The 20,176-nt window shown below is 33.8% G+C and overlaps 1 protein-coding gene across 4 annotated transcripts in view; it reads right to left on the reverse strand.

Annotated features, from left to right (window-relative positions):
* baz (par-3 family cell polarity regulator) overlaps nucleotides 1-19,414 on the reverse strand; it is a 67,947-nt gene extending 48,533 nt beyond the window's left edge. For all 4 annotated transcript variants that reach the window (XR_015837445.1, XM_088259098.1, XM_088259100.1 and 1 more), the window contains exon 1: nucleotides 18,817-19,414. Coding sequence is in view for 3 of the 4 variants with exons in the window: in XM_088259098.1 (XP_088115224.1) it covers nucleotides 18,817-18,936 (120 nt within the window). In the remaining variant the exon portion in view is untranslated. The remainder of the gene's footprint in view (nucleotides 1-18,816) is intronic.
* Between the last annotated feature and the right edge of the window lie 762 nt (nucleotides 19,415-20,176).

Genomic DNA, 20,176 nt, shown 5'->3' on the forward strand with positions numbered 1-20,176 from the left:
TACAGCTCTATCCAAATTATTAATCAATCCCTTGAGCTTTTTTTATTGTCTTCTTAAAGGTCAGTTGCCAGGACTGTATAATTATTTTTTCATCAAATTTGATTTGTTTCTCGGAAGAATGGGGCGCACGTGCCAATTTCAAAGGAGGCAAAACTAAAAACTGCGTCCTTCACAACCGTCAAAACACAAGGGAAAATAACAAGGAAAACAAGGAATCTAAATAAATATTTAGATTCACAAACAATGAATGCCACATTTGAAGTAAAATATTTTGAGGAAAAGCCAATCAATGCACGTATTCATGAAACAAATTTATAATATCGTCTCAGAATGCATCATGAAAATTGAATTGATTGTAAAAATGCTACATAGCTTTAATTATCAGCATATAATTATAATTAATTATATTTATTAGTATTTAATTAAATTATCTTTGAAAAATGGACCTTTAGTAACACAGAAGGAATACAACGTATATTTGAAGGCCGTAGTTAAAAAACAAATATGTAATGGGTCAATATGCTAAAAAATACATGTACACGGGACATATATACTCGTATACATATGTCGGAAAACTCCATAAAAATTTGTAAGGTTATCGCATGTCTGACGCCTCGACACCAAATATCAGCATCGTCTCAGCCCGAGTCATTCCAATTTCCAAGGCAAGGTGGTGACGATACGGCAGTGACAAGTGTGCGTTGTCGTATGGAACTCCATATTAAGAAATCGAAATGTCTCGAGTTGAGGTGACGGTGAGGTGATACGGTGCCGAGGCGTTAGATATGCAAAAAGTCAATAAAATAAGTTCAAATATTATTTCCTTCAGCTGGCCCTTTACTCGTTCCCGTACTCCCAAGAGAATACGTACCATTCATATTGAAATTAAAGCAATGTGTATTAGGTCAAGAGGCACATTTACGCTACGAAATTTACTATGAATATAAACAATGCCAAAATTTGGTAGCTCGACCGCGGCGCCCAACAATTTCCCAATCTCTTGCGTAAATATAACAGTGTGCGACACCATTATAATCATATTACGTTGTTTATCGAATATTTTAGAACCTGAGTCAACGAACTAAAGGGGGCTTTAACCGATCTTTGCACATAACAGAAAAATAAACACAGCAAAATTATTTATATTGGGCATTCCGATTTCTGACGCTATCGGCACCCGATAGTGCATATGGCACCGTATTAGATAGACGCGGAGTTAACTTGATCATTAATTTAATAAGATAAGATCAGTCCTTCGCCCCTGGTTGTTAGATATATCTAAGAATAATATACTACATTTATAGTATATATTCCAATGCTATAGAAGAGAAATATATTTAATGGGACTGACGGCATAAATCAAGGGGTGAAGGACAAGGTGAATAAAATAATCGAGGAAGAATAACTGTAATAACTACGTCACTCGGAGTTACATAGCCCGTACTTGTTTGATCTTCCCTTCACATAATTTTCGAGATAAAACTGGATTCAGATTCTCCTTATGTATAGAAAAAAAGGGGGTAAGCAAGACCCGAAAATTTAGCGAGACTGATAAATTTTGATATTTAATCGTAAGGAGAAAATCAAACCATCATAATAAAATCAAAGCCTTGGAAACATGAATATTTTGATTTACCTAGATAAAACATTTTTCAATGCGGAAAATTTCTAAACAATATTTAGAGACATGAAATAAGGTCCGGGTAGAAATAGTTTGTCTTTAAAAAATAAGTAATTTAAGAATATATTTTTGATACATTTTCGCTCAATAATTCGGGGATTCGTGGGTTCGCAGGAAAATAAGCTCTCACACGACACCATCGGCCTTGAATAGAAGCCTCGAATTTGAAAGAAGGAAATCAAATCACAGTAATCGAATAATGGAGCCTATACCTATAAATTGATTAAAACTGCCACAGAAGCAATAAATAGTCTGAAAGGTAAGGTTAAAATATTGTTATGGAATCAACGTGCGAACGATCATAGGTTAAAAGTAATGATTGCAAATATAACATTAGCACTGCTCGTCTGATTTATCGACGAATTTGAATGGGATGTTATTTATTGAAGCGTGAGGTCAGCAATTTTACTAAAGGAAACTTTGAGCGTTAACAGATAGTTAGAATCCAAATATAAACTTCAGTTGGAAAAGAGAATGGGGGGGATGATTTGAGAAAATACATCACAAATACTTAAACTATTTCAAAATAAATATTTCTTAGATTATTTTTTTGCAACTAGTGATAATCGCATTCCCGACGCTAGTTTGATAGTCAAGCCCAATAGTTTGATACCCAACTACACCGTGGTGGCCGTCTCATAAACAAATCTTACATTAACCTTTTTAATAATAAAATAAAACCCTTATCCGCACCCCAATGGTGCATAGGGCACTGTGTCATATAAACGCAGTGTTATCTTGATCGTTTTACACATGAAGGAAAGGTGATCAGCCCTCCGCTTCAGGTACCAGTCCATGGTAATATTGAATAAATATTAGTGAAAAAAGCACTTATATTTATTTTACCCCCTTTGGGAATCGAACCCGGGACCTCCAGAACGGTAGCCGAGCGTGCTGACCATTACACTACGGAGGCGGACACTAACAATTACCTTTTTTACAATTGACAATTAACCTTTTTAATGAAATTAATTGTAATAAACATTATAAAGAGTAGATGTCAGATTGCCAGTATTTTTTTTGATACAAATTAATACAATCACACAGTTTTAAATGGTAATGAACCTCATTTTAAAGTTCACCTTTTTACATAACGTAAATCATTTTAACATACTAATACGAGTTTAATTCAGGGTTGCCATATTTCCAATCCATATCAATATTTCATCGGGACATTTTTAGAACCATTTTATCGCAGCTATACGAGATGTCGCATTCGCTTGAAAAATGATAGGCGAAAAAAAAAGTTATGAAAACTTTGGTAGCGTCTACACTTAAATATATAATATAACTAGGAGGTCGTAAGGTTATTTTCTTTACTATTTGCTCTTTCAGCGGGTCGCGAACTAAAAAATATTGAGAAACGATGAACTATACAAATATTTTGGCGACTTTTTATATTCACCTTTTTGATTAATTGAAAAAAAGATAAAACTGATTTAGACGGGTTAAAAATGCATGAATATTTCGCTCACTCCTTTCAAGAACGTCATAAATAAAAAAAACTTGATTTTTCAGGAGAACGTTTTTAAAGTTTAAAAATAGAATACAATGCATTAAAAATAAATATCAAGCCTCCTATTGAACTTTTTACTGTGCAACAGATCTTTTTAAGTAAAACCTGATGTTTTTTTCTCCATTTGAAAAACATTAAATTTATTTAAAAAAATAAATAAACAAAACATTTTGTTAAAAATGCAAAAATTACACTTTCTGCCCTTTAGCGGGTAAATATTAAATTAAAAATATGCCGCTTTTGCTGGAATATAGTACATTTTCTGGGCATTCCGAAAACACGCACAACTGAAAATTGACGATTTTTGATTTGTGACGTTCTTGAAAGGAGTGAGCGATTTGTATTATACAGGTATCCATATTTATTACCTGCATTCTAACCTAGTAACGCGCAGAGGAAAACAGTGATACACAATTCTCATGTGATTTCACATCTGAGATAAAATCGTTTTTATAAATGCGATGACGTTTCACAATTCATTGTTTATCCGGTGACAATCGCACTCAGCAAGGTTTTCTATGATCCTACACATAATCTACATATTATAACAGTACCTAACGAAGCTAATACAATAGTGAATGGACGCACGTTGTCACTACTCACTCCGATAACAGAATAATGAAAGTCGTTAGGGTTTGATAGCTTTTGCAAACTTATTAAGTATAATAATACATTTATTGACGAATTAAAGAAAGCATTTTTAAAGACATTTATTTGAGCACTAACATAATACATTTTGACATTACAAATAATGTTTCAAAGTACTCACTGCAACACCAAACAGATTTGTAACAGAGAAATTCATCATTATAATACACAAGGACATAATACAATACGTGTGGAGCTTATAAACACAACTAATATTGGAGTAAGGTCCTTGCAATATTTTGCCTATACCCAAATTAACCAGCTTCCTGACATTTAAAATAGAACCCAGTCAGGGATCCAAAATGAATGAACTGAAAATAATGCTTTATGGAAAGATATTTGTGTAAGTGATTAGTTATATATTCTATTTTTTTTTCCTTTAAACATGATTCTTACCTTTAGTTTTTTTTTAATGCTTCTTTACTGTATCTTTTATTGCTTCATATTTTACATTTTTCCCTGTGTTTTCTTATTTGTTTTTCAATCTTGTTAACCTTAATCCCAAAATGAGTAACGGAAATTACTCATCGGGAATATTATAAATGTGACTTATGTATGTAATTAGTTTAAATAAATGTTGCTTACTTATAATATAAAAATCAGATATAAAACGCAAGGCACTCGAGTCATATGAAATATGGACCGCATTTCAAACTTTGGAAACAGTTAGAAATTTGGTAGATACATTAGCAATGCGTTTCGAGTTTAGAGTTACTAAGAATGCCTGTCTACTGTCTACTGTCTAGTGTCCTCAGGCGGTAAATGACTGGATCAGGCACAAGCATACACAGACAAGTTTTGGTGTATACATATACTGGGTACATCGGAGCCAGTAACGAGGAATGGTTTATGGGTTTTAAAAGTTTAGATTATTCCAACAGACTATAGAATGTGTACTAAATAAAGTGAAGGTGATATATATTATCATTAGGTTTTCGTTTTTTTTATTTAATTTGGTGTCTACTTTTAAGGCTTTCTCTTCGGTAGATGAGAATTTTTATCATCTAGCAATTTGACCTGTATAGGTCAAATACCTGTACTAGGTATTTGATCTGTACTCAGCATGTCCACGTTAGGGTTCAAATTACACATAAAGTATTATCACAAACAGGCATAAATTTTGATACACAAAATTAGAAATTTAACAGAATTAAATTTCAGTTAAATGTTTAATGTGGTATTTTTTAGCGAGTGAAAGAAACATTTTCTTTTTCAATTATTACAAAACACAGTTAATAATTATATTATTTTGTCGATTAAATTATTATAGCATCACGATATTTTAGTGTATGGGCTACCACTGAATCCTTTTATGAGTGTATACCTGTGTAAATTATGACAAGACAAGCCGGGGGTTGAAAGGGTGACCACATGCACAAAAGGAGAAGTACTCATGGTAACTACCCCTGGATGGTTACTTATACTCAGTTTCTGAGGGTAAAGCTAGCAGTTTTTTTAGAATTACATTACTCTTTTTTAAAGGCCTCTCTTCAGGTAGTAGAGAAATGAAAGACACGTGACCTTTACTTTGGTTAGATAAGGTTGATAGAACCCGGGATTTAATCCACGTCCATACGACTCGGTAACAAGTTCTCGACGGAGAGCTATAAAAAAACGACGAAACTTTTATTTTTATTGCTTTGTCTTTATTATTGAGATGTATTTATAACGTAAATGTAAAATAATATGTACATACTATAAGCATTTTGGTGCAGTTGACCGTGCCCCGGGCATTTCGAAAAAGCACTTCACAACAGCAGCTTAACATTTATTATTATATTTCAATGGCGGGCTACGTGGGTCTGGGACCCAACACCTGTTACTGGCAAATGGCTATGGTTAAGTTTTTTCTTCTTTTCTTTGAATTGCATTCAACATGTGTTCTCCTTTGTGATGGGCTCAAAATCTCAGAGCGAGATGGGACGTCTTCGTGCACGGTCCACTTTACGGAAGCTTTTTTTACACTCTTAAACCGAAATCCTCCCACAATAGAATACGGGATAGAAAAATAGTCCACTCCAGACACAGCACGCCCCAATTTCAAAAGAAAAGTCATTTAAAATGCATCAGAAATAAGGACGTCTAGATTCCACAAAAACCACTTTTGTTGTACAAGCTCTCTGGTTTCACGGTCAAGCTGTGCTTTACAAAGAATGTAAGAAGATAATCGATTAAATCTCCGATGTAATATGAGAAGGACTCAGAGACACCTTTCTAGGTTAATTTTTTTTATTTTATTTTATAAATTATTCATTTTAAATTTACTATTAATGTTAAATAAATTTATTGATAAATTATTAAGCTACAAAAAATCGCTCATTCGTAAATTTAAAAAAAAACAATGACATCGATAACCGGCTCATGTATGCATCTCGGATATTTTTCACAAATATGTATTTTTTAAGTTACAGTTTAATGTAATACAAAAATGTCGTATTCTAATAATATTTTTCGCAAATATGTATGTTTAAAGTTCTAGTTTAATGTAGTACGAAAATGTCGTCGTCTAAAAATCGACACAAGAAGCTATGTATAAAGTTTGGCATGAAGTTTTTAAAGTGTTCTATGATTAAAAGCTATTTTATAGTATAAAGACTCACATGCAACATTTCTAAAAATCATGTGTTATACGAAAAGATATACCACAAGCTACGTCGAGCTGATTTTTAAACTACATCATTGAAGTTAACATTCCTTAAAGAAAGAATCCCAAGGGCCATAGCGGTAACGTTATACTATTTATATCGATGTAAATAATGACTATTTTGAAGTGTAAACGTAAATCAAGTGTTTCCAACGAACTGGCTAAACTTGACACCCTCTTTAAATTTAAAAATATATAACAAGGAAAGTATTTTAAAAGCAGAACTCTGTTTTTATAACCTGAAACACTTAAGGATCAAAGCACATGCTAATACAGTCTGGGCTTGCATCTCTTCATCAAAGAGGGAATGTCATTTTTTAAACCCTCATCCGCACCCAAGGGCGCATAGGGCACTCCATCGCATCGACGCAGTGTTATCTTGATCGTCAATTACGGCAAGACAGGGTGCCAATCAGTCCTGAGCCTCAGACTACCAGTCCAGGATGATACAAAGAATTTAAACATAATTATACCTACGCTGGGAAATAAAAAGATATGAAGGGACACCCAATTTATGAACCCTAAATTGAGTAATTTATACACTTTTTTTTCATTTAAGAGACTGCGTCAAATGCACCTGATTTTGTGTGATTGAAATGATTCGCGACCAGCTTCTGTCGTACAAAAGTTTGTCAACCATGCATGGTACACATGTACGTACCTACTCGTATAATGAACAAAAAAAAATCATTTAACAATGCACATCGTTTCGTTAATGTTTTATGCGTAGGAACCTAGATAAAACCCTTTTATTTTTCCAAAAAAAAAATAAAACGGATTACATTAGGTAGGTAGATAGATACTGCGAAGATACATAATTTATGAGAATTGGATTTCTATATATTAATATCCATCAAATTTAATACAAATTACAGAGATATTTGATCTACAATCCATGTAAAGCGCTGATTTACTAATGTGAGAAATAATGTTCATGTGAAAAGGTGTTGAAGACTTTCAGATTCTTAAGATAAGGTATACAATGTAATAAGTACCTACGTACACTGCATTATTTACCTATATTGTATTCAATACATCAATTTTAAAACTACTTACTGGGTAAGAAATAAGGCAAGCTTTAGCAAAATGAGCTGTTTGTAAGAAATAAATTTATTTGCATTTTCTACGAACCATGTATTCAGTTAAAATATATGTAACTTAAATATGCAAGCATTACATTTTTGAGGGACTTGTATTATGTAAATAGTCAATAATATATGGTAAACATAAATTATTTCATGCATCAACAAAAAAACAAGCAAAAATAGGCCTACTGTGTTCTGGAAATTATTAATTCGCAAGATAGACAAACGGAAAAATAATAATTTTCACTCTGAAGCAAACTTCAAAGATACTATTTATATATTGCCGATAAATAATATTGATATAGAAAGGCTAACAACTATTAATTAGTGTCGGCCTAAGAAAATGGCGGAAACTGTGGGAAGCAGGATCTCGTATCCTAATCACTCTGAGGAAAATTATAATATTTATTTTAATAGAGATGCATGTTTTGGGTTGTCATCTAATCCTTTTAAGTTTTGCCAGAGAAAGATGTCGAAGAAAAATAAAGTTGTTGACGGATTCCAGATTAATTTGTTTGCCTTAAGTGTTGATATTATTTTTAGAATTATTAGAAGGAACATTCCTTTCAATCGGCAGGCGAGGCAAAATGCAACAGCTCTTATTGCTTCATTTTCAAACACGGCAACATTTATTTGTTGAAAAAATACAACAACAAAAAATGTTACGATACTTTACTTAAAGAATGAATGAATTCCTGTCTATGTAAACACGGTCTAAATAAATACCTACCAGGTTTTTATTAGAATACACAAGTCTGTTAAAGAATTCATATGCCAATACTTTTATGCAAGTAAATGTAAAATACATCGTACAATTGTTTGATTATGAAAGACAGAAAAACTTTTTTTGACTATAGGCAGTGTTATGTGCAAAAATACATAATTACGTACAAGAAAATTTAAAATCCAATATGCAATAATATCCATTACGTCATTTTAAAGATAATGGATATTATTGCGCAGATCTCGTCGCAATCTGACTTATGTTTATTTTAATATTGTCATACAATTGTTTAATTAAAAATACATGTTTAATCTCCAGTACGTATTAAATTAACTTACACGGTCCAACTGATATAAAAATATAAAATACGCAAAAATACAATCTACAGTGCTCTTCCATGGCAAAAAATGGATATTAATTTCACTATACAAAGCGAAGAATACTAGTACGTGCGTATATACATATCCTCACAAATAACAGGTTTTACATCCGACGCGAACTCGTTCTTATAATACAATTTAACAGGGAAAAGTAAATGGCCACTTTAAAAAGTTGACCAACCTTCTGCGGCCTAGCTTATATTTATTATTACCCCTTCATTTTCACTTTTAGATTTCAAATATAGCAGGAGCCGATCGTGTTTCCTTCATCAACCTGCACTGTCCGCATTACGCTGTCCGCTGTGCCGCGTAGTGCAGGGAATACGGAATACGGAATACGACAATACAACCGCACAGCGCGAGGACGTGCCCAGTGTACGGAATAGCCTGAGACGAGTTGCACTATTACAAAACCACTCTCAGACCGCTCTTCCTAGGACCAGACGGATCTTGACCTTCGTGGGAGAAGGAGATTTATAATCAGCTGGGTTTTCCAACTCGGCCTGAGGTACCGCGAAGGACTCGAAGCCGGTGAAGTTTACCAACACATCTTTAGGACTAGATTAAATTAACCCTTCGTACATTATACGTAACCGCGTGATGTTTCACTATTAGGAGTCAACCACGCGTGTCCAATCACGAAATTCCGTGGCATAGGAAATTGACATTTAAGTAGTAGGGGGTTCATAAAGACAACAAAAAGATGCCATAAAATGTAATCCAACGACCATTTTATACGTACATCTCAGCACGAAATACTATTCAACGAAGACACAATCTAAATAAAATTGTATACGTATTTAAAGCTGGCGGGGTGTGGGAATGATGATAAACTTAAACTCACCTACGTTAGCGTGTTTACTAAGTTATATAGTGAGCAGAAAACCTTATCACTTTTTATTCGTCTGTACCTACCTGTCTACCTGTGTATGTAATTATAAGCACTTTATCTTCAGGTGTGTGGTAGTTGATAACAGATTGTCTGAGTAAACAAAACAGACAGCAAGTTGATACCGAAATAGCGTCGTAGGCTTGGATTTATGTCCTTTATTACATATAATTTATGTAGCCTTAAGAAGAAAAATAAACTAGATCGAACTTATCGTGTACGTACTCGTCAATCGTTTATTGACTAGAATATAACGAGTAGAAGTTAGGCTTATTATTTCTCGCCAGTCTTAGAGAACCAAGATCAAATTGGTCAAACTCATGCGATATTCATATGTATGTACGTGTCCGTACTTAATCAATCGAAGGGAAAGCATAAGGTGAAGGGTTCTATGTTACAGAATTATGACTCGTGATTAGTCAAGTGGTTCTGAAACGCCAGCAGTTATATTCTGTAATCTTAACTTATTGTTTAAAAAAACATAACCTGAGATTATATATTATAGTTGATAAATGGAACGCACCGAAAGCCGGAATGTAGCAAACAGAGACATATGTTTCACAACAATGTTTGAATTAGGTTTGACTGTTTAAGCGATAACGGAAACGCCCTTTTTATAAAATGAGCACCACCATCGCATGTACTCGAATCTTTTGTTTAACACGATAAAAGGAAATGTGTCGCTATTTTACAAATAAATAATACGTTACCATTTAATGTCATGATCGAGCTATTTCACTTGCGGAAGTAAATTAATAATAATCATAACATCGAAGCTCTTTGATTTTGTATTAGTATTGTACATATTGTTCAGTGTTTATATAACTCAAATGTGAGTACTTAGTGCATAATTCAACCTACTGAAGAATGCATCAAATATTTAAAATTTGAATGCAGTACTCCATTTTTCAATGATTATCATAACTCCACCAAACGTTACAAAATAAACGACATATTTACTTCTATAATAAGAACAAAGTATTGCTCCAAAATAATTATTTTCAATAACATTTTATATTTAGGATAAAAGAAAATCATGTCGACGAACTACGGGAATTTTAAGACGAAAATAAATTAATTAATAACCAATGAAAATATCTTCGATACTAACAATTTACATTTTAAGTATTCAAATATATAATTTCTATACCTTATACACGAAAAAACTCAGCGCCAATCTCATCAAGATCTCCCATAAAATTCTTAGAACGGTCATAAAGTTTTGTAATTTTCTACATTTTATTTTACATTCCAGTAAAAAAAAACACGCTTACTGCTACCTGTGGTCATCATCTCATAAATTTGGATGAGAATTATGTAAATGAATGGCAACTGTTAATGGCATCCAATATAATTAATAAAATGCTGTTATTGCGCATACCTAAGTTACAGTAATGAGGTAATATCGGTCGCTTGCCTTTCGGTCTAAAAATTTAACAAATTTGAGAGCCGGTATAGAAAATTAACCTAATGGATGTAAAAATACGACTTTGTTTTTTCGTAGACGGAAATTTGACACTCGTCTGGTAGACTGGTGACATCAATTGTGTGAAACTGACGCGGGAATGGAAGATGCCGAGCGAGCATTAACGAGCTATTGTTTCCTATTACAGCTGGCAGTTGAGTCTATGTAAATATAATAACACGCGTGATTCTGCTTAACCGTGACACACGCCCAAGGGCAAGAGACTCACAGGATACCCTTTTGGTGATCACCACGGAAGTTACACAATTGCCGGGTAATGTGTTCGACGCAATACCGTAATGCACGCCCGACACCTTTGTCTATTAATGCTATTATTAAATTCAATTATTGCTAGAGTAGAAAAGCGCAAAGGAAGCAGACTTGATGCGTGCGTCATGCGTCACGCAACCCTCGCGTCGAGTGCATAGTGCAATGGCAAATGTAGTGCGCATGGTCACGGTATTGAGAGCAGATATAAATCCTTAATTAATTAATCACCTTTATCAGAGTAGGTACTTTAATAAGGCCTACATTTTATAATAACGTTCGCGTGAGTGTGCGACACTAAGGCGTCGTCCTAATACAACGCGATTACGCGATCATCGCGCGTTCTAGCGAATTTTACTCATGCGAATCTGCGATTAAACATACAGATCTCGAATAAGTGTCGTAATTGGTCGCGCGAATGCCAATTGGGACATTTCGAGATCTGTATGTTTAATCGCGAATTCGTACGAATAAAATTCGCGAGAACTTGCGATGGTCGCGTAATCGCGTTGTATTAGGACGACGCCTAAAACGGTAACATAACCACAAAAGAATCGTTTATTTTAATATATTTAATCCTTATATGTATAACACCGAGGAAGCGGAACGGGGAATGAAATCACCCAAACAAATTCTGAGAACCAAATTCGCGAATATGCAACACGTCTTGCCATAAATTATACAAATGCGTTCGGCCGAAAGTGAAGTCCTTTTGCTTTTCTTTAGTCGAGTCCAAGTTTCAGGATCTAAAAGCAGCTCATACCGCCTGTAGTAGCGGTTCACCATTTTTTATATTTATTTGGACTTGAAAACGACGGATGACTAACATAAAAATAAAATTATGTACAAAAACTGGTGACATAATAAAACACATTGTGATTGAATGGAGAATTATAATAGAATTTAGGATTGTTTGACAACGTCATCGAATATGAAATACAATATGTACTCGTACTATGTGGATACACCCATATTCTTTACGTACATTATTCTATTACTTACTACGCGAGGTCTTGGATTAGCAACACGTAAAATAAAAGGTCAAATATACTATAAATATTAATATGTTCTAATAACTGCGTAGTACTTAATGAAATTATAAATATTTTTATTATGTCCAACTATGCGTCTTCAATACATAACTGAGCAATATATTTTTTTTTTATTTATTTATGGATAAGAATCCTCGCTTGTACAGGTTGGCCGCTGGGTAAAGCCTTGGACTTTAAAACTCATTCTTGCTTATTTTTTTTAGACAATTATTATGTAATTCCTGAGATGAGGAATGTTTATTTACTACATCGACTATACACAACTTGGATATCGGTATGTAGGTACAAGGCCGCGTGAGTATGTATAATGATGGAAGTAGATTCCACTAAGCAAAGAGTAGAGACAATCAATAATAGTACCCACCTGTAATGAGATGGATTTGATTTCATTCCATATGCATAACATTTTGCGCTTTAGCGAAAATCCTGATATTCTACCCCATCGTATAAGTTTAATTTTATGTGATTGGGGTCACAAACACCCTAAATAAGCGATGCAAATCCTGATTACAATTTATATTTTGTTTGTCGATATCTGGCTCTAGTCGTCTAGAGAAAGAGTTTATGCGGGTCAATGGAAAGCGGAAAAGATAATAATTGAACATTGTATAATAACATAAAATTATAGCTCTCTAAACGCTAGGCGGGTAGAGTAATCGCTCGTGGACTCAAAATATAAATGACGTTTTAGTGTTCCGCCGCGATATCGCTAACTATCTGGAGACATGAAGAGGCGCGCACTTCCGTGACTTACCCGAGCACGCGAGACTCCTCTCGTCGTCCGCATGCCGGAGTACCAGGTAGGGAGGCGCAGGTAGGTCGCGGACAGAAGGCAGTACCCCGGGTCCCCCTAGATCCGAATCTCGGTAATTTACCTGCTAGACCCGTTGTGACTCAGGGGAAAAAAATGAAAAACCGAATTCTAGTTCGGGTCGGGAGAGAATTTTTACCTTCATTACCTCGCGCGGCCGCCGCCGCTCCGGTACGATGTCATAATGACGATTATTACCGCGTAGGTAAGTCCGACCGCCGCAATGAATAACTCGACGGCATTCCGATCCCCTGAGCCTAGAACTGCCTCTAAACTCGCGGATGGAGAGGTCCAGGCGGCGAACTAAACACGAACGCCACTTAAACGAAAGACATCTGAGCCGAAACAATTCCATACGCGGCATAGCGAAAGAGTCGCGACTTTTCAACAAAGTGCCGGAAGGCTCTCGATAAAAGCTGGCAACCCGGCCAGGTATTATACCTCCGCCACCTCGACTCATGCTGCGGTGATTCCACTCCTGCGTAGGTCTTGCATGTACCCGAAATTCAAAGAGAAGTTCTATTAGCCACTCTCCCAAAATTAAATTACGATTACAACGAGACTAAGAAGTCGATAAAGTATAAAGAAGTGTATAATTCGTGTGATTCTTACAAAATAAAATAATAAATTCGCGGCCCACCTCATAAGTCATTAGTCATTAGTCACTAGTCACTAGTCACTAGGCAGTTGTGAATGGTAACCGAATAAACTGACTTAAATCTCCCTTCTGGATGGGTGAACGCGAGAGCGCTAAATGAAGATGACTTGTGAATAGAAATACATGGGAAACAAAAATCTCGACCTTTTACAACCCACTGTATTACCGTAGGTCATACACATTTTATTGAGAATTAAAATTCAATTACGTTTTAAGCATTAGCGTTACAATACTTTCACACAAAAACACTTACTATTGTTTATTCTTGGGTTAGTAAAAAGTGGTAGTTTAATTATTATAAATTAGGATAATTATAATCGAGAAATATTTATAATGATGTTTATTCCAAGAAAAGAGAAATTTTACATATTTAGTTCGTTGATAGAATTAAAAAAAAATCTTAGAACATAATTTGTAAAAAAAAAAAACTTCTTACACATGTGCATCAATCTGCATCTAATAAAGCGTGAGGCGCTGACTTGGATCGATAAGTATTCTCTTGGTCATTAATCAATTAACAGTGAATATATAAATAATAATAAAATAAAATAAACTAATTTGTCTTATTGACACGAGTCAAATTTATTTTATTTTTTTATTTTATTTTATTTTATTTATTTATTTTCATAATATATAGATACATTCAATATACATATTCATTTCATATACACATTTATTATACGTATTACGGCTCTTTAGGCATTCCGATAGGACTCCGCACTCCGGAGGACAAAACGCAAAATGCACTCCGGAGGACAAAAACCGTATTACAATAATATGGGAGTGATGGGATATCCTGGCAGTAAGGGTAAGGAGTGTGCAAATTTCATACGAGAATGGATATTTACATTTGTCATATACACTAAATGCCAACACGCGCAGGCGCAGGCACAGCTGAGCGAAGGCTTGTCCGTCGAGGACCAAATTCTCCTTACATTATCGTCGGTAGGTGAGGCAGTGAAAAGCTACGGGCATAATAATGCTTCCCGGTTTCAATAGTAATAAAACAGGAATACCATACAAGCACAACAAAAGTAAGTGGACACTCCGAGAAACCAAATATGCACTGCATTAGTATTTACGGATTTTAAAATTATAATTATGCCTACCTAGATTAAAAATTAGAAGGCGCAATAATACGGTGGCTCCACTTTTTCCCCTTCAAACTCGGCCGATTGACGACATTTATCTTTATTATTTTTTTATCGTTCGTAATCATTTCCATATCATAAGCCATTTCTGTATAAGCGCCCTTGAGGTAGTATTTTACGAAAATGGCGCTATATAAATCATCAAAGATTATTGCTATTATTATTACTTAAAAAAATATATAAAAAAGCGCAATTCTTGAACAAACTTGCATTAAGAGCTTTTTGGGCCGGAGGCACCGAATATTTTCACATTTTTATTTGTCTTCGACGGTATGTGTTATTCCTAGTATTCGACATTAGATTTTCACTATAAATAATTTAAAATTACTAGGGCATATAGTACTAAAATAAATAATATATATATATATATATATATATATATATATATATATATATATATATATATATATATATATATATATATATATATATATATATATATATATTTTTTTTTTTTTTTTTTTTTTTGTCCGCCTCCGTAGTGTAATAGTCAGCACGCTCGGCTACCGTTCTGGAGGTCCCGGGTTCGATTCCCAGGGGGGGGGGGTCAAATAAATATAAGTGATTTTTTCACTGTAATATTTATTCAATATTACCCTGGACTGATACCTGAAGCGGAAGGCTAATCACCTTTCCTTCATGTGTAAACGATCAAGATAACACTGCGTTTATATGAAGCAGTGCCCTATGCACCATTGGGGTGCGGATAAGGGTTTTATTATTATTATTATATATATATATATATATATATATATATATATATATATATATATATATATATATATATATATATATATATATATATATATATATATATGACAAAATACACAGACACATTAATGTACATATATTATAAGTATTTATTTTAGATATGTAGTACGTCGATATAATACATATAGGAAATAATATAATCCACTACGCAGTTGTTTAAGTATAAAATTACAATAAGGCAGGTGAGCCAATAATATTATGCACCTATACAAGTACAAATGTATAATAAATGCTTCAGGAAATTTTTCGAATTAAAAAATAATTCAGTTTAACGGTTTTCACGAGGGTGGACTCTTACCATTTTATTTACTATCAAATAGTCAAAAGGAAATATTGTATAATAATTGTAATATTTCAACTAATCGCTTCGTGATTTTTCAGTTTAAATACATGAGTATATCAAAATATATCACTTTACATAACGATTTTATAGCAAATTTATCCAAACTTTGTGTCAAAGCTTCTGCTAATCAATATTAGTCAATACTACAAAATATATATTTCCCATCACAAAAATACAATTGATTAGATCTATTTGCTAAGAGGCTGTAAGGGAGGTGCGCTTTCATTATTCATGGAATGATTTATTTTAGGAATTATAAACGTTTAAACGATTGCCTTATTATTTTCAGTACGTAGGTATTTAGGGCGGAAAGTAAATTGTGATTAGAATCAAGGAACTGTGCACATGAAGTACACAAATACCCATTGTGTTGATAGTAAAATTGGGCTATACTTGATAAGATTGGGAGAAAACGATTAATTTATCGATAAATATCGAGGTAAGAATATTAAAACCATGTGATTCATTTCCCTATTGACAAAAGACGTTAGTAGATTGAAGTTTCGTAATAGGCGCCATGGCGTAGTTGGGTAGACGCTAGACTGCGAAACTGGCGTTGCGGGTTCGATTCCTGCCAATTGCAAAATGAATTCAAGAAAAAAATATTTTCAATTGGTCTGGGTGCTTGTGATGTATTTATATTATTCGAAATTATTCATAAAGGCAAAGTGATTTAATCGTGTTTCAGATTGATGAAATATATAGATTAAATATATTATATTGGATATCTTTACTCTATATATTTTATTTTATTGAGTATTATTATATTAGACGTGGAGAGAATTGAACTGTGTATCACATGCATGGCAGCACAGTGCGCTGTAGATGCGAGTTGTAATATTTTAATTATTGCAAACGGTATTTAAATTATGTTTCAAATATCAAGGCCCAAGATACGATAAATCGCAACTTAATTTTCTTTAAACCCAGGTAACATTTAACGTTATTACTTTTTTTTAAACATTGTTTTCGTATTAAAATTTTCTTCGAAATAAATATGTGGTTTTGAAAAGAAAAGAATCATTTAAGGGTAAGTAGTTTAAAAAAATACATAAAAATATGTTTTCAATACATATTCTAAAAAAAAAAACAATTTACCTGTTTTTTAAAAAAAACGGGGCTCTCAGCGCAGGCGGACGCTTAATGATTTCTACTATTGCGAGTAAGACCTTAATCACATGAAGAAATATTTGACAACATTTTATTAGACAATATAAAAGTTTTTTTTATAACCAAGTATCAAAAACACTTGTAATATCGCTGGGCGAATATAATACAATAACATCTGCGGTGTGGCGATTTTTAATTTTAATTTTATTTTTTGTTCTTTTTACCCTACCCTTACTTTTTACTAGTTTTTCGTCCCAAATAAACAGAAAAAAGTAAGTTTACGCAATACGATAAGTCTCACATGTGAAAACCTCTTGGTCATTGTTAAGAACTAACATTACCTTCAATATATTTTTTTATAATTATTCAAATACAAAAAGGGTTATTTAGTAATTAATCAATTATTTATTATTATCAAGTAAAGAAAAATTAGGATCTTCCTCCTTTTTTTCCGCTATTGTAAAATTTCAATATTGTCACATGAAAGTAGATATTTAAACATCACATTTTGGTATTATGACTCGCTTTTTGAAGGTGCGGATAGCAAACATTGATATCTCCGAGCGAATTATTTTGGGCAACTTTAATCTGGTAAAAATAAAACAATAGTATGAATACCGTGTATGTATTTTCTAAGAACAAAAATTGTTTGTCATACAATTATCTTCCTTTTTATGATCATTTTTCACCAAAAACCAATATTGATGCTTTATGACGGTGTCTAAATAAAATAGCACAAAACGAGGAAATTGCTATTCAAATTTGTAGAATGATTCGATTTCATTTTATAAATAAGTATGTGTTTAAACTAGTTTTGAGAATATTACTTTGCAAATCAGTTTTACAAAAAACATTTGCGTTTTACACATTTTTTAAAAATATTAATTTCTTTCTAAAAGGCCATAAAAAGTGGTCATGTTCGATTTAAATTACGAACATAACATACAAAAGTGTTTAAAATACTAAATTTAAAGAAGTAGTTGCGGATGGGGGGGGGATTAAAGTTTATATGCAATGCTATTTATAGGTATGTAAGATAAAGGTGTATTGATATTTAAATTGATTTATAATGTAGTGTATATCGTAAAATTACATTTATTTGATCTGGCGTACATATATTGAATGGAATGTCTACTTGAAAGGTTTCTTTTACATCGATTCATTATCTACAGTCTACAGCGGGGAAGAGAAGCAGCTGAAGTAGAAGAGTGCAGTACATGCAGCACACCTGTATCTGAACCGAGTACGCCAATACCCTAACCGCGACCAGCCACACACGGCAATACTGATCGAATTCAGCCAACTCTCGCTTTCGTTGGATATTTCGCTTCATTTACTCTGCAGTAATGAGGACAAGTTTCTCGTGTGAACTGACTTTATTTACAAATAAAAATAACGTCTCTCCGAATTGAAGTTTCGCATCGAACCCGCGAAGGAATTTACGAAGACAAAGGCAAGATACGTGCTCAGCATGCCGAAAGCTTGGAACCGATGTTTGCATAGCGATGAGACCACGTCCATTAATGGCTTTACAAATCTTTTGTGTTCTCATACACTTTCGTTAAAATATTGAATACGAGAAATAGTGACAGGAGTCGCGGGATACTGTCGAGTGACTTACCTTCCCGGTTGCCTTTCGGTAGCGGAGGGTGGCTTCTCGGACTAAATCCCTGACCAGCAGATCTCCCTGGCCGCAAGGAACCAGCACTCGAACGTCACCGAAACATACAGTAACCTTCATTATTTCACGATAAACTGACAGAATGAATCACATCACGATAAAGGCCACATTTGAGTTAAGTTTCCATTTTGCGCACAAATCGAAGCACAAACACACTGATATATTTGATAGCACAGAATAAACAGCTCGGAGAATTTCTTCACTCGTTACCTGTTACAGACGGCGCTTTCTTTGACAGGTAAAGCAGAAAACATAACAGAAATTAGAAACGGGAGCGCACCAACCACCGGTCGTGTCATCGCTCAGGTAGACAAACACATTGAATTCGAAAACGACACTAAAGTCACACGATCATGTTTTAGATATCCACGGAAATATTGATAGAATTTCTCACGTGAATTCTCTGATAATATTTCGACATACGGACGGAGCACCAAATACCTGACAAACAAGCATGAACCAACACAAGCACACGCAACTACACAATTTTGTTTCAAAGTTGTCCGTCCCCCTCTCTAAGCGCGCGTACCGGTTTTTTCACCAATCAACGGTGGCGTCATGCGCGCCTGTGCAACTAAATGTTGGAATGCCAACATTGTAAATGCGTACAAAACTGCTACTTTAATCTCTTTTTTACTTCTTTTTTTGAATATATAAAAAATATTATCCGTAGTTCAACTACAATTTATGAGTATTTTTAATAACATCAGATATTTTTTTTAAATCTGTAAGAAAATTTTTGTATTTTTTGTGACGTTTTCCTCACAAGATTTACAATATCCATACTAAAATATTTTTCTCTTACTTTATTTTGTTGCTGTAATAAATTTACCATAATTTTCTTCTTATACACAATAAACATTTTTCTGTATTGAAATGAAATGACTTGGCGTAAATATAAATTTATATACTCGTAAATACCAAATACCTACTAAAACCATAAAATCTTTATACCAAAATAAGAAGTGAGTGACGCACGGATAACGTTATATAACGTCTATTTTATAACGGCTAGATGTTGGTTCAATGTTGCCATACCAACGACAATTTTAACAACAGACGTTTGAATTTTTCGCGCGGCGCCTATAAACGAAAAAATAATACTCCTGCATATTTTGTTGTATTTTTAAAATTTGGGAACATAAGAGCATAACCATATAACATCCTCCGTATTACGCCCGCCATACAAAATGATGCACGGTTGCAGCAATGCATATATTTTTCTGTCAAAAGTAGGCCAAGATAAAACGATACCACATTATACTTTAAACGACATCTATTGGTGAAAGAAGGCAATATA

This window comes from Brachycentrus maculatus, unplaced genomic scaffold (assembly GCF_059751285.1).
Source record: "Brachycentrus maculatus isolate JH-2025_06_01 unplaced genomic scaffold, ASM5975128v1 h1tg000110l, whole genome shotgun sequence".
NCBI classification, from domain to species: domain Eukaryota; kingdom Metazoa; phylum Arthropoda; class Insecta; order Trichoptera; family Brachycentridae; genus Brachycentrus; species Brachycentrus maculatus.